This window comes from Dendrobates tinctorius, unplaced genomic scaffold (genome assembly GCF_039654945.1).
Source record: "Dendrobates tinctorius isolate UK_male_01 unplaced genomic scaffold, ASM3965494v1 ptg000022l, whole genome shotgun sequence".
NCBI lineage: Eukaryota > Metazoa > Chordata > Amphibia > Anura > Dendrobatidae > Dendrobates > Dendrobates tinctorius.
The window spans coordinates 23354268-23369508 of record NW_027361690.1 but is presented as its reverse complement, the minus strand read 5'-3'; the positions used below and the strand labels follow the sequence as shown (position 1 = coordinate 23369508).

General features: G+C 42.2%; 1 protein-coding gene across 4 annotated transcripts in view; it reads right to left on the bottom strand.

The window, feature by feature from the left end:
* The window catches only part of LOC141084079 (CDC42 small effector protein 2-B), a 94961-nt gene that overhangs the window by 60210 nt on the left and 19510 nt on the right, over window positions 1-15241 (bottom strand). For 3 of the 4 annotated variants that reach the window (XM_073568493.1, XM_073568490.1, XM_073568492.1), the window contains one exon: window positions 12520-12603. In XM_073568493.1, the coding sequence (XP_073424594.1) occupies window positions 12532-12603 (72 nt within the window). In that variant the 3' untranslated portion in view covers window positions 12520-12531. The remainder of the gene's footprint in view (window positions 1-12519; window positions 12604-15241) is intronic. The other variant, XM_073568491.1, reaches the window with a different exon arrangement.

Genomic DNA, 15241 nt, shown 5'->3' with positions numbered 1-15241 from the left:
TGGTCTTCAAATTTGAATCGCCTCACAACTGCCCCATGTATTCCTATGGCAAAATTTTCCCATTGAAATGCATTGAAACAATGCATTCCAATGACGGGGAAAAAAAAATTTCAAAAGCAAATTTCGCAAAAACTACAAATCTGATTGACACGAAAAATACTTAGCAACACTCGTGGACGCTGGCTTCGAAACGACGCCTCAACGGAGTCTGTGCGTGTAGTGGTTCGGGCCGCATTAATTGCGGAAATCAACTGAATAATAATAATAAGAATAAGTTAGCAGCGTTCGGATTACATGATAGCGCTTTCTTCAAAGCACTATAATAATAAAATATAAGAAATCGGATTACAATATGTTGCTTGAACCTAGAGGTTCAAGCACCGCTGGATATCCCGGAAATGCATCATATGACCACTTCCTGTATATACCATGAGTATAGACAGCTGTGGGCTGATATTCATAGCCTAGGAAGGGGCCATGGATATTTCCCCCCCGGCTACAAATATCAGCTTGCAGCCGCCCCAGAAATGGTGCAGCTATAAGATGCACCAATTCTGGCACTTAGCCTCTCTTCCCACTAACGTGTAGCGGTGGAATATGGGGTAATAAGGTGTTACTGTCACCTTGTTATTGTAAGGTGACATTAAGCCCAGTTAATAATAGAGAGGCATCTATAAGATCAGGCTCTCACTTTAAACCAATGCTGTGTGAGAATTAGGGTGAGGGTTACGGGACCCCTTTCCCGGCGGCAGAGGGATAAACACCGAGGAGGATTACCTCCTCCTGTCATTTCATCGCTGGAGCCCCTGTAGAGTGTTCTACATGGGAGATCGTCGTGGGACCCTCGTTATTAACTTAACTACAGCGGAAAGTTAAGTATAGGTTGGTTTATTATTTTATTTTTATTAAAAGGAGACAAGGGCTTTGGGGAATTAGGTGATTGGTCAGTATGTACTCTGTTATGTGTTGTATGTTATATGTTGTAAGTTCTGTATGGGGTTTTTTTTTTTTTTTTTTTACACATTCAACTTGTATGCCCATAAGATGATGCCTGTTACACAGACCCCCCGGCAACCCCCACAGACCCAGCAACCCCCACAGCGCGTCACTCTTGATGGGAGTGGTGACATGCCGCAGTGCGCACACTAAATACTGGGCTGTGACGTGCGGTGCAGCACCGCCCACAGCCCAGTCACTCTTGATGAGTGACCGCAGTGTGTGGAGGCTGGGTCACGCCTGGCTGACATCGCGTCAATTTCCAGAGTCAGGAACTTGTGACGTCGGCGGATATTAGCGGCGACTGCAGCCTGGGGGTCACGTGACCCGGACTCAGCCACCGCTGGCATAGCGCTGCTCACAGGCAGTATCGGCAACATAAGGTATTTACAAAATTCATTAGGGGCCCCGGGGGGATACATTGGGGGGGGGGGGTTAATTGAAAGTAGTGGACAACCCCGTTAAACAGTAATGCTTTTGGCCTAGAATTTACACCTACCACCAGTGCTACACAAACATTAATTTTTTGGATCTTAACATCTGCGTGGGGGAAAAAAACAAAACAAACAAAAAAAACGCCTGTGCACTAAATGTCACCGTAAGGAGGTGGATTCTAACAGTTTAATTTACATAACTAGTTGGAGTTTACCAGTATGGCTTACCAACATCCCAAAAGGTCAGTTTACAAGAATTAGATGCAACTGTTCAAATATGGATGACTATAACAGGGATGCGGATTATCTGACAACAGTTCCTTGAGAAGGGGTATCAAATGCGGTTGTTGGAGCAATCGTAACATGATGTGGAAGCCATACCTAGAAGCATCTTGGTACACAAGGTAAAACAATATTTTGAAGACCCCGAGTGCCCATGAACAAATTCACCAATTGCCAATCACCACACAATTCCATGCGTGGCATAAACAATTCGTGAACATTATTCGTAGACATTGGGCTGTTCTGCAAAGGGATAAACTGATAGGGGAACATCTGTCTGCCTACCCCAAATTTGTATATAGGAAGGCCCAAACGTTAGGTAACCTCACAGCCCCCACAACTAAATTGGCCATTAATAAGCAAATACGCTCTTCAAAATCCCTTACCCGATCAATTATGGGTTTCACACCATGTAGTGGTTGTTACTGCTGCTTGAATACATCTTTTTATATAAAAAAAAAAAACCCGCCAACTGATATTTAATTACTCCAGTGCCACCAAGGAATTTAAAGGGAATCTGTCAACCCTTTTTTCAAATATGAGCTGCCGGCAACGCCATCAGGGGCTTATCTACAGCATTCTATAATGCAGTAGATAAGCCCCCGATGTAACCTGAAAGATAAGAACAAAGTTATATTATACTCACCGGAGGGGGCGGTCCAGTTTGATGGGTGTTGCGGTCCGGGGCTTCCCATCCTCATACGATGCCATCCTCTTCTTTCCTTCCTGTCGTGGCTCCGGCGCACTGCTCTGCCAGGAAAGAAAGAAGAGGACGGCATCGTATGAAGATGGGAGGCACCGGACAGGACTGCGACACCCATCGGTCCGGACAGCCCCCCCCCGGTGAGTATAATAACTCTTTTTTTCTTATCTTTCAGGTTACATCGGGTGCTTATCTACAGCATTACAGAATGCTGTAGATAAGCCCCCGATGGCGGTGCCGGCAGCTCATTCGAAAAAAGGGATGACAGATTCCCTTCAATATTAAAGAGAACATTTCTTCTTTCTCTACAGGAATTCATTTACTTAATCCAATGCCCATGCAGCAAATTATATGTAGGCTGCACTAAACGGCAACTTATGGAATGGATAAAAACATCTAATTAATATCCAAAAATGTTTCACCCCCTCTTGCGCCATTTTAGGGATTAGGACAATAAATCCTCTAAAGGGGTCCACTTTTGCGGCATTCAAACGGTTTGCCAAAACACAAGAGGGGGAGACTTTCTAAAACAAATGTTAAGAATCGAGTTCTAATTGATATTCTCCTTGGATTGTTTGGCCCCCAAGGGCATAAACCATGAGCTGGAACTGTATGCTTTTTAATGTGGTCAGGGTTGGTACACTGTACACTATTACCTCCGTCCAAGGTTGTTTTTATATTGGATATCCCAGAGTAATGGTACTGCCAATATAAAGACTCTAACTTCAAAGCAATATTTTTATAATAAAGAATTTTTACCACCGTGATTGGGTTTTTATATCCAAACTAGCTTAAATTTACCTTAGCTACTTATATGGATGCATATATTTACAGGTAGTTTTAAATATTTATATTCATCCTCACTTAAAATAAATTTTTGGTTCTTTTAAATAATCCCTCACTTTTAATCTTTTCTTTCACATGTTTTGTCCTATTGAGTACTCCTGACTTAGGTCTGGGTTGCACATGACTAAGTATAGATCCATTCGCCCTCAATTACCGATTGTGGACATAATTGATTATTATATCTAACTGGAGTATTGGGGACACAAAAATGATGGTTATGACTTAGTCCCACACACCCAATAGATGGGATTATTATATGTATGACAATGCATCTTAACCTTACCAGGTCACCAACTACATTTATGTACATACATGAACAATAGGTACAAGGGTAAGGCGTAGCATGGAGACAAGGGGGTTGGAATTTGCGTGCAGGCAGTGAATATATAGATGGGGTCGAGTTGGAGGCGGGATCCCTGAAGAACTGTGGAGTCCTTTTAAACACGCTGGTCTGCTTTTTGGCCCCAGCACCGTTCCGTAGCCACAGTGTCTGTTGGCCATTTTTTCCTTCCCTTCTGCAGGTAACCAGGGACGCCACCGGCCGTGGTGCCCCTGGCTCTGCGTGGCTCTTCCGTCCTGTTTCATCACTGCTGACTGCAGTGACACACTCTGCCAACTCACCTCCATCCACACACGTGGATGGGATCCTACAGCTCCCAACGGTGGTCAGCTGGAAGTGGGATAAACGATAAGCCGCACGGGCTTAAACAGATCTCTTGTTGCACTCATATCCTTGGGCATCAGATCTTACGCAGATTACATTTAACTTACCTTAAACTGGCACACTCAAGTTGGCTTAACGAGTGGCAAGGTTATATCTAAAGCGACCGCATGAACCACATGTCCTTTTGCTAACCAGTGCATGCACTGACACACTGCCTATATCGGCATACAGGCACAAAGAAAGGTGTTCCGATAAGGATTCTGGTTTGGCCTCTATGCACATTCTGAATGGGGGCATACCTACTCAGTGGGAATTCACAATCTGATTCTGATCATATACCCTCAAGCGCGGCATTTTTTATTTAATACTTTGGTCTTTTGCTTAGTGTCTGTTTAGATACCAGCTGCTGTGGGTACTGTATATTGGCGAGCGCCAGTGTGTTCCATATTTTCATTATTATGGATGTAGCTTGTTCTATAGTGGAGCATTAGGCACTCATGGAAATTTGTGTGCGCAGATAACAGACCAAGGTTTTGCACCTTAATTAGCCTGCTAGTGCTTGTCCACTATCATACTTAGGAAAGGTCAGGTGATGCAAATTTCCCAGCTTTATAAAAACCCAGCCTCCTCAAAACTTGTTCCAAAATACAGCCATGGGTTCTTCTAAGCAGTTGCCTAGAAGTCTGAAAAAGGTGGAAGGCTATAAGAAGATAGCAAAGAGTTTTCAAGTTGCCATTTCCTCAGTTCGCAATGTAATTAAGAAATGGCAGTTATTAGGAACAGTGGAGATCAAGACAAGGTCTGCAAGATCAAGCAAAATTTCAATGGAAGCTGCTAGTATGATTTTTAGAGAGGAAAATTGGAACCCCTGCGACCGCAAAAGACCTTCAGAAATATTAACCCTTTAAGGACCAGGGGTATTTCCGTTTTTTGCGTTTCCATTTTTTGCTCCCCTTCTTCCCACGGTCATAATTTTTCCATCAATATGGCCATGTGAGGGTTTGTTTTTTGTGGGACAAGTTGTACTTTTGAATAGCACCATTGATTTTACCATATCATGTACTGGAAAACAGGAAAATAAAATTCTAAGTGCAGTGAAATTGCAAACAAAAGTGCAATTTCACAATTGTTTTTTGGATTTTTTTTTTTACCATGTTCACTAAATGCTAAAACTGACCTTCCATTATGATTCTCCAGGTCATTACGAGTTCACAGACAGCAAACATGTCTAGGTTCATTTTTAAGTGGTGCAAAAAAAAAAAAAAATTCCAGTTTGTAAATTAAAAAAAAAAATGCCATTTTTCGAGACTCATAGCGTCTCCACTTTTCAAGATCTGGGGATGGGTGAGGGCTTATTTTTTGCTTGCCCATCTGATGTTTTTATTGATACTATTTTGGGTGTTTGTACGATCTTTTGATCACCAGTTATTGCATTTTTATTGCAATGTTGCAGCAACCAAAAAACATAGTTCTTGCATTTTGAATTTTTTTTCTTGCTACGCCGTTTACCGATAGGATAGGATAAAATCTCCCCTGCCTCCAACCATGATACCAGGCGGACCCCAAGTGGAAACACACTGACCTTGAGAAAGACATCTTTGTGTCGATACGCGTGGGTCCTAGGTTCCACAAAACCCGGCTGTGTGTTTACACTTGGGGTACGCCTGGTATCATGGTTGGAGGCAGGGGAGATTTTTGTCTATGCCTCCAGGGTTCCTGTGCTGGTAATATGCTCTGACTATCTGCTGTGAGTTAATATTGGTTGCAGCAATCTGAATGTCCCAGGGTGTATGTTAATAGAGCTTGGAGTACCATTAATAATATTTGCTGATAGTTCCCTGTGTAAGCATGCGTCTAGCACATTTTGTATGTCTATGACAGTACTTATTTGTAAACAGCATGCATACAGGTATCAGTACTTGAAATTTTGAAATATAGTAATATATATCTCTATGTAGTGGGACTTGATTAATTAATGAGCATTTGCACTTTTGTATTTTGTCTGGGGTTTTAGAACCTTAAATATTGAATTGTATGTGATTATGACCCAATATTCTTTGTTCATTTTCTAATGTCTGCTTTTATACAGACTTTAATTGTTTTTAACCATGTGTTTGTATGTAGTGTTTGCTGAAATAAATAAAATATATTTTTGTATTATAAATATTGGTGGTGATCCCTATAGTTGTTGCATATACTTTTTCTTGGTCTGTTTCTATATAGTCTTATATGCATTGGGAGATCCCACATATCTTATTTGAGATGGTGCCCGTTTACCCCATTGTGTTCTGTTAAATCACAGAGATATGTCACAAAATACTTAGTAACATTTCCCACGTTTACTTTACCATCAGCACAATTTTGGAACCAACATTTTTTCGTTAGTTATAAGGGTTAAAAGTTGACCAGCGCTTTCTCATTTTTACAACACCATTTTTTTTTGGGAGCACATCCAATTTGAAGTCACTTTGAGGAGTCTATATGATAGAAAATACCCAAAAGTGACATTACTGTAAAAACTGCAGCCCTCAAGGTGCTCAAAACCACATTCAAAAAGTTTAACAACCCTTCAGGTGCTTCACAGGAATTTTTGGAATGTTTAAAAAAAATTAACATTTAACTTTTTTTTCACAAAAAATTTACTTCAGATCCAATTTGTTTTATTTTACCAAGGATAACAGAATTAATTGGACCCCAAAAGTTGTTGTGCAATTTGTCCCGAGTATGCCGATATCCCATATGGGGGGGTAAATCACTGTTTGGGTGCATGGCAGAGCTCGGAAGGGAAGGAGCGCCGTTTGACTTTTCAATGCAAAATTAACTGGAATTGAGATTGGAAGTCATATCGCATTTGGAGAGCCCCTGATGTGCCTAAATAGGGAAACCCCCCACAAGTGACACCATTTTGGAAAATACACCACCTAAGGAACTTATCTAGATGTGTGGCGAGCACTTTGAACCCCCAAGTGCTTCACAGAAGTTTATAACAAAGGGCTGTAAAAATTAAAAAAATCATTTCTATCAAAATTATTTCGCCCCCAATTTATTATTTTCCCAAGGCTAACAGAAGATATTGGACCCCAAGTGTTATTGTGCAATTTGTCCTGAGTTCACTGATACCCAATGTCGGGGTAAACCACTGTTCTTGCACATGGCAGAGCTCAGAAGGGAAAGAGTGCCAGATTTTACTGTTATGGTTTGCAGGTGCCATGACCCATTGGGAGAGCCCATGAGGTGCCAAAACAGCATAACCCCCAATATGTGACCCCATTTACAAACTACACCTCTCAATGAATTCATCTAGGGGTGCAGTGATCATATTTACACCATGGGTGTGTCACAGAATTTTATACCATTGGATAGTGAGAACAAAATAACTACATTTTTACCACCAAAATTTTGTTTTAGTCAAAGATTTTACATTTTCACACAAGAAATGGGTAAAAATGGCAACAAAATTTGTCCCACAATTTCTTCTGAACGTGGCAATACCCCATATGTGGCTATACAGTGCTACTTAGCTATGCGGAGAGACTCGGGAGGAATGGAGCGCCGTTTGCCTATTCAAGTGAATGGGTCTGGGCACATGTCAGTGTGTTTCTATGGACCGTGTGTCCATGGGCAAAACACGCTGACATGTCCATTTTTCAGTGTCAGCACAGGCTACAAAACATCCAACACACGTTCATACACAACACACATGGATATGATCCATGTGACACGCATCCGTGACAGTGAAGCGTTACAGTAAGCACTGTTCCCTGGCACCGGGTGCTGAACATGGCTCTCATCATTCTCCCCTGCTTGTGCCGATCGCCGGCAGAGCAGGGGAAAATGATGAGAGCCGTGTTCAGCACCCGGAGTTTACTGTAACGCTTCTTCCCTGGCGCCCGTCCATGTGGTACTGATGCGGCACACACATGCCACACGTGTGCTGCAAGTATTACACACACGGACACTGACATCTCCGGTACCGGAAATATCAGGATGTGTGAAAGAATCGTTATACCGGGTTTGTGTTTGGCTGCTGTCACACGCCAAAAGACGCTTTTTATTGCAAAAAATAGTTTTTCCATCACCATATTTTGAGAGCTATAGTTTTTCAATATTTTAGCCCACAGAGTCATGTGAGGTCTTCTTTTTTGCGGAACTAGTTGACGTTGTTATTGGTACCATTTTCAGGAACATGACATTTTTTGATCGGTTTTTACTACGATTTTTGGGAGGCAGAATGAACAAAAACCAGCAATTCACGAATTTCTTTTGGCTGAGGCATTTATACCATTCCGTGTGTGGTAAAATTGATAAAGCAGTTTTATTCTTCGGGTTAGTACAATTACAGCAATACCTCATTTATATAATTTTTTTTCATGTTTAGTACTGTTATACAATAAAAACTTTTATATTAAAAAAATTATTTTTGCATCGCGTTATTCTGAGAGCTATAACGTTCTTATTTTTCAAGTGATTGAGCTTTATGGGGGCTTTTTTTTTTTTTTTTGCCGGCAAGATGACGTTTTCAGCGGTACCATGTTTATTTATATCAGTCTTTTTGATCGCGTGCCCTGATGAAGGCACACTGCCAAAACGCACGTTGGGGAAGTGGCACCAACGCATGATGAGGTAAGATATGTTTATTACATTCATTACATCAATGTAGCATACTATGGTCTTCACATCTATGCTCCAGCGTTCTATCCAATGTGTATTGCAGGCACTTTAGCTGTAACTTTGAAGGTTATGGGAATATAGTCAATACACTGATTTTTTTTTCTAGTCTCTGAATGCAAGTTTTATTTATGTTGGTACTTATTTGTAAATTTTCAATTTTTGACTACATTGTCTATTAGCATTACATCTTGCGTGCCATCTTGTGGTGCCACTTACTTTCTTTGGCTCATCACCTTGCACTATACTGGCACTTTAACATTGTTTGTCTTTTAAATTATTTCTAATAAAGTATTGTACTGTTATTGTTCATCTTACGCCTCTCCTTATATGCTCTCTCTGTTGTAGCGTAGAACAGCTTTAAATACAGTCCTATTTGGATCCTAAAAAAACTTTGTCCCACTGGACCATATAATTATTTTTATTATTAGCTTCATTCACTAGGTATTCAATCTCTGCTTTTGGGGTTGTATTGCAGCCAATGGCACAGGGAACATTTCACGGGTAAAGGGCACATGGATTCAATGAAATGTCAACAATTTCTTGATGCAAACATAAACCCATCTGTAAAAAAGCTGAAGCTGAAAAGAACATGGCTTCTACAAATGGACAGTAATACTAAAAACAAGAAAAAAAATCTACAATAGACTACCTCAAAAGGCACGAGCTAAAGATTTTGCAGTGGCCCTCACAGTCCCCTGATGTGCACATCACTGAATATCTGTGGCTAGACCACAAAATAGCAATGCATGCAAGTGTAGAGTGAATATAAAAATGGATATTTTGAGTCCATATTGAAATATACAGAATGCATTCAGAACATGACAGAGCAGCATTGTTGGTCATACATTTACAGACAGACAATGCTCATAGTGACAATCTTGAGAGCGGTTTACTTCTCTACAAACGCATGGGCCATGCACATACAGTGAACAAGTTGGTAGGACAGTGTTCACACCACCAGAAGACTGAAACACAGAGAAACAGTGCAACAAACGTGAAAAAACACTCTGCTGTAAAAAAAAAAAAAAAAAAAAAAATCTAACAATAAACATCAAGTGCTACTAAAAAGATAACAAGACAGGGTATTTAGTGGATACGTTTTTTTTTTTTGCAAAAAATGTATACTAAAGCGCTCTACCAAACGCCAAGGTATACCCATATCAGAGCAGTCCCTAACCAATGTATTTAAAACCTGACCATGTGAACAGTACCTATATGAGCAGGATTCAGAAAGGAAATGTCTGATGTGGACATGCTGTGTAAGACGGCTTTATATGTGCATGGTTCTCCTGTAACCAAAACAAAACAATATCCATACCTCTATGCAGTTCAGTCAGGTCCCCTGATGCAATCACAAGGGGTTAATTAATTTACAACAAGGAACGGTGCTAATGCTATCGGCCAAGCTGTAAACCACTGGAGAATGAATGAAATCATGTCTGCGCAGGTTCCCCGGCTGACCGGGGATGAACTTTATCCAACGCTGTCAGTTCACCTCACGTCAGCCAGGGACTCAGCGAAGCCCCACTGACTACCACTGACGTCACTGACTGTTGTAAACTAGTTAACCCCTTGTGATGGATTGCAGTGGAGGACCTGACTGAACTGCGGAGAGGTATGGATATTGTTGGTTTTTTATTTATTTTTTTGTTACAGGAGAACAAGGGATTCTGTTGGATTGGCAGCATAATAAATTTGGTCAAAAACCTTGTGTCATTATTTCATTAAAATAATTTGTAATTAATGTCTGTGTATTTTTTTAACCCTTTACTACTATAGGATTAATAATGGATAGGTGTCTTATTGACACCTCTCCAATATTAACCAGGTTTAATGTCACCTTTCAATAGCAAGTTGACATTAACCCATGAGCCACCGCTAAAGGCAATGGGAATAGAGAGGCTAAAGCCCCCGTTACACACTGCGATATCGCTGTAAAGTCACCAATTTTGTGACGTTGCAGCGATATTGCTAGCGATATCGCTGCATGTGATACTTAGCTCCGACCGGCCCCCCCGCTGGTTATCGCTGATCGCGCGAGAAGCTCCTGGACCATTCCTCGTCGGCCGCTTCCTGTGATCCCGACGAGCGACGCGTGGAGCCGAGCGGGAGGATGCAGGATCGCCGCGTCTGACAGGTAAGTAGCGACCCCCGACCCCTGCGATGTCGCTGGTGAGATCTGCCTGTGTGGCAGCTCACTAGCGACCACCTAGCGATGCACCAGCGATCCTGACCGCGTCATATCGCTGGTCGGGATCGCTGGTGCATCGCTAGGTGTAACGGTACCCTAAGTGCCAGAAAAGGCGCATCTTATAGATGCGCCTTTTCTGGGGTGGCTGGGGGCAGTTTATTTTAGCCAGGGGGGGCAATAACCATGGGCCCTTCCTAGACTATATCTGTCCTCAGTCACTGGCTTTCCCTCTCTGGTGGAGAAAATTACACGGGAGCCCACAGTTTTTTTCTGCGATTATAGCCTTAAATTTAACCCCTAGCGTTCCAAATTAATAAATTTAGTAAACACTGACATATATAAATCGTTTGGATATGACATGGTTTACTATATGTAAACCATGTGTCATATCATGCCTGGTTCTGTAATGATTTTACAGAAGCCGGCACTTGATTTAGTGGCCATTATGCCATGTAGAACAAAATAGAGATATATGGAGATATATCTATCTATCTGTTCTTTATTAAACATGTCAGTGTGATTTTACTGTATCGCGCACTGAATTGCCGGGTTTTGTAAAGGACATCGGTGCGTATTTCTCGCAATTCACACGTATGCTCCGTGTGTAATCATTTTTCTCACACCCATAGACTTGCATTGGCGAGTCTCGGGCGTAATACGGTGCAAATCGCAGCATGCTGCGATTTCCTCCGTGTGTATAATATGGATGAGAAAAAGGGGGGAGGGGAAAATAAAATAAATCGGATGATGGGAGCTGCCTCGTAGATTAACATTGGGATGAGTGCTATGCTATTTTTTTCGTCTATATCTCTCGCAAGTGTGACTCCGGCCTACGTCAGTATATCACACACACGCAGTGTGCACCATAGATTGAAATGGGGTAGGGGGAAGAAGAGAAAAAAAAAAAAAAAAAACCACACACACAAAAAAGTTACACTTTTGGTTTAAAATATTCTCCTCTGTACAAGAACTAGTCAGTAGAGGAACAGGTGAATCCCATGGAGGGCACTTGATTTGAGCAGTTTTGTTTAGTTGGTCCAGGGATTATTTTATTGTGTTTGGGAACTGCACATATTTCAGTGAAAGCAACTTCTATACAACTCGCTGCAAGCAATTGAGCCAGGATTGGTCTGGAGAAGTAGCTAATCACAGACTAATCCACGATCAGTAGCTGCAGTCACATGCAACCCACCCCGACTGATTGATAGTCCCTACAGCACTGCCGGCAGCTTCACATTTTGCATTCCTCTACTCTGGGTTATTAGTGACGCTGTGACAGAGGAGCAGAGGTGTGTGATTTTGCTGAGTGAGCAGTGCTGAAGCCACTGACAGAGGGCGCTCTGTGCGCTATAGATGGCGCCCCCACAGGGACGGCCCATATGACAACAGCATTTATTTATCTTTACAAATTTGAGCAGTCTGGCCAGTGCAGAGAAAACATTTCAGGTTCTCAGAAGGAATGTTGCACTGAATGCGTACATTGGAGGTTACACGCAATTAACCATTTTATTCTGTAACTTCTTGATACAAGTTTACAGACAATGACAGCTTTGCATGCACGTGTATTTTATGGCCAAACTTCAAAATTTTGCATCTTAAAAAATAGAAACTATTATTACCAAGCGATAGAAACTTGTTGGATTGTATGCTATCCTCATTCATTTTTACATTTGCCATGATTGAACTTCACAATACATAAAGAAATCTGTATATACAATAGAGGAATACGTACTTACAACAAATGCTAAAGGGCCACATCTGAAATCCCTTGAGAATAGCCACCTTTTGATTTCATCTGATCCTGAAATGATCCAGCCTAAAGGAAAAAATAAACGAACATTAAATAACATAAGACAGCCTAACTTCGTTTATTAGGTCTTCTGTATGTGGATATATTATGGATCTGGATCACATGGACCCTGGATCACTGGCAATATTTTGATGAGGACATTCTGATTAAAATACAGCAGTGACAACATTCAAATAAAAATAAAATTGTAAATAAAAAAAGGAATTAAACTATATCTATTCTGCACTGTACGTGTTTGGTGCCTCACGCGTTTGCCTCGAATAATTTAATGCTGACAAATTGCTTGGATGTTTTCATAACCTCTACAAAGACTTGAATGGAGAAAGCCACTCAACTGTGCGGCCACACTCCGCTCTGCCTGGATGCGACATTAGGGTCCTCCAATCTTACAATAGGCGGAAACCCCAGATATTTTTTAGCACCTTCTGTGGAGAAATATGGCAAATTGCTTGGACAGACTACAATCTTATGACTGCTGCATAGTTCCCACTCCTACACTATGCCTAGAACTGCAATAAAGGCCCATATAAATGAATGGGGTTGGGGTTGTAGTGGAGTCCCCTGTGCAGCACATGGAGGGGGGCACTGTGGTTCACTTAAAAAAAATTAAAATTAAAAATACACTTTAAAAACCCTTTCATTCTGAGGACTTAAACCCCCCACTGATCAGAATGTAAGGTCATATTGATAGAATATATCACAGCAGCAGACTTGACCATGCTTTGTGTACCACACTGCATCATAGCCCCTTTCATTCAACTGGGATGTATAGTCACAAAATAGCAATGTTTAAAGGGCTATTGCCATCTATAGAAAAGGGAAATGTCGGATAGTGCTTGTAAATTCAAGCAATTTACTGCTTAGTGTAAAAAAAAGTGTTCAGCTGTTTTTCAGATAGTAACATTTTTCTTTTGTTTACACCCTGTTGCCTTAGAGACCGACCACTGCCACTAGACAAAAGAACATGTGCAGGGATTAAAGTACTTTTCTGTTGAGCTTTGACAAGTTGTAAGCAGTGTTATTAGCTGGTGAGGATCACTGGAGCACGCAGTTACCTCTGAATAACTGTTAGGCTAGACAGCAGTGTTGGTTGGTATTGTCAGCAACGAGCTGTAAACAAAAGTGTTAATTGCGCAAGAACCTCTGGAAGTTTTAAATGGAGTCTGTCAGCTCAGAATGACTGTTCAAACCAAGAACAGGTGTTAAATGAACCCTTGGTGTGGCCAAATCTTCAAGTGCACCTTGCCACATACTGTACTTGTTTTCTTTCTTATCTCCACCGGCCCCTTTCTTTGATTGACAGCTCTGGCTTTGTATACTGTAGCTAGAGAAAGGGGAAGAATGGAAAGCAAGTAGGTGGGAAGGTGCACTTAAAGGGAACCTGTCACCCCCCCCCAGGGCGTTTTTAAGTTAAAGAACCACCTTCAGCAGCACTAAAGCTGCATTCTGTGAAGGTGGCTCTTCTGTTTCTGACCCGTAATGCTTAAAAATCGACTTTTATAACTAGGTCCTCATACCTGTAATGCGTCCCATAGGTATGGTGTGTCCCCCTGTATCAGCCACCTACCATCCGTCCATCATGCCACTTGTCTTGTGTCTAGGCTCTGCCCACCATCCGTCTATCATGCCCCTGTGCGCCGCCACCTCCTCCTGGTTTGTATGCGGGCGCCTGCGCTGTGACAAGAGTTCTCGGGTATGCGCAGTGCACGCTGCCCGAGAACCAACGTCAGGCTATTGCGCCTGCGTGTTGCGGAGGCCCCAGATCCCGCCCCGCAGTGTGTTATGATGCATTCCTCAGCCAGGAAAACCACAGCCTCTTGGGCCAAAATGGTGCTATTAGAATAACACATGCCCTGTCTTCCCGTATCTTCAATACTAATGGAATCAGGGCTATCGAAGGAAAGGCATATGCTAGATTGAAGTCCCATGGGATCAAGAGAGCATCCACCGCATGTGGACTTTTTGTATGGTTCAGAGAACAAAACCGACAGACTCTCCTGTTCTCTCTGTTGGCAAAGAGATCTATGTCTGGGCACCCCCACATCTGCACAATCTGGTTGAAGACAGTCTGATTCAACACCCATTCTCCCTGCCTGAGCTCACTGCGGCTTAGGAAATCGGCCTTGATGTTCTCCTTTCCTCTTATGTGCAGGGAGCTTAAAGACAGCAGATGAGTTTCGGCCATCTGAAAAATACGATTTGCCACCTCCATCAAAGACCTGGATTGGGTTCTCCCCCGGTGGTTGATGTAGGCCACAGTTACCCGATTGTCGGAAAGCACTCTGACATGCTGACCCTGTCAGGACATAAGGAGCCAACTTATTGCTAGCTCCACTGCTAACAGCTCTTTTAGGTTAGATGAACCAGCCTGCTTACTACATGTCCAAACCCCTTGGACCCACACCTCCCCACCCCACATGAGCCCCCCAACCTGAGGGGCTAGAATCTGTAGTAATAATCCGGGAGATATGGTTTACCCAGGGAACCCCTTTGGACAAGTTCGATAAATGGAACCACCAACGCAGGGACTGTATGGTAGAGGGGAACAGAGAGAATTTAATTTCTAGGCACACTAATAGCTGACAGTCATTATGTAATACCTCCCACTGTAAAACCCTAGTGTGGAATTGGGCCCAGCGCACCA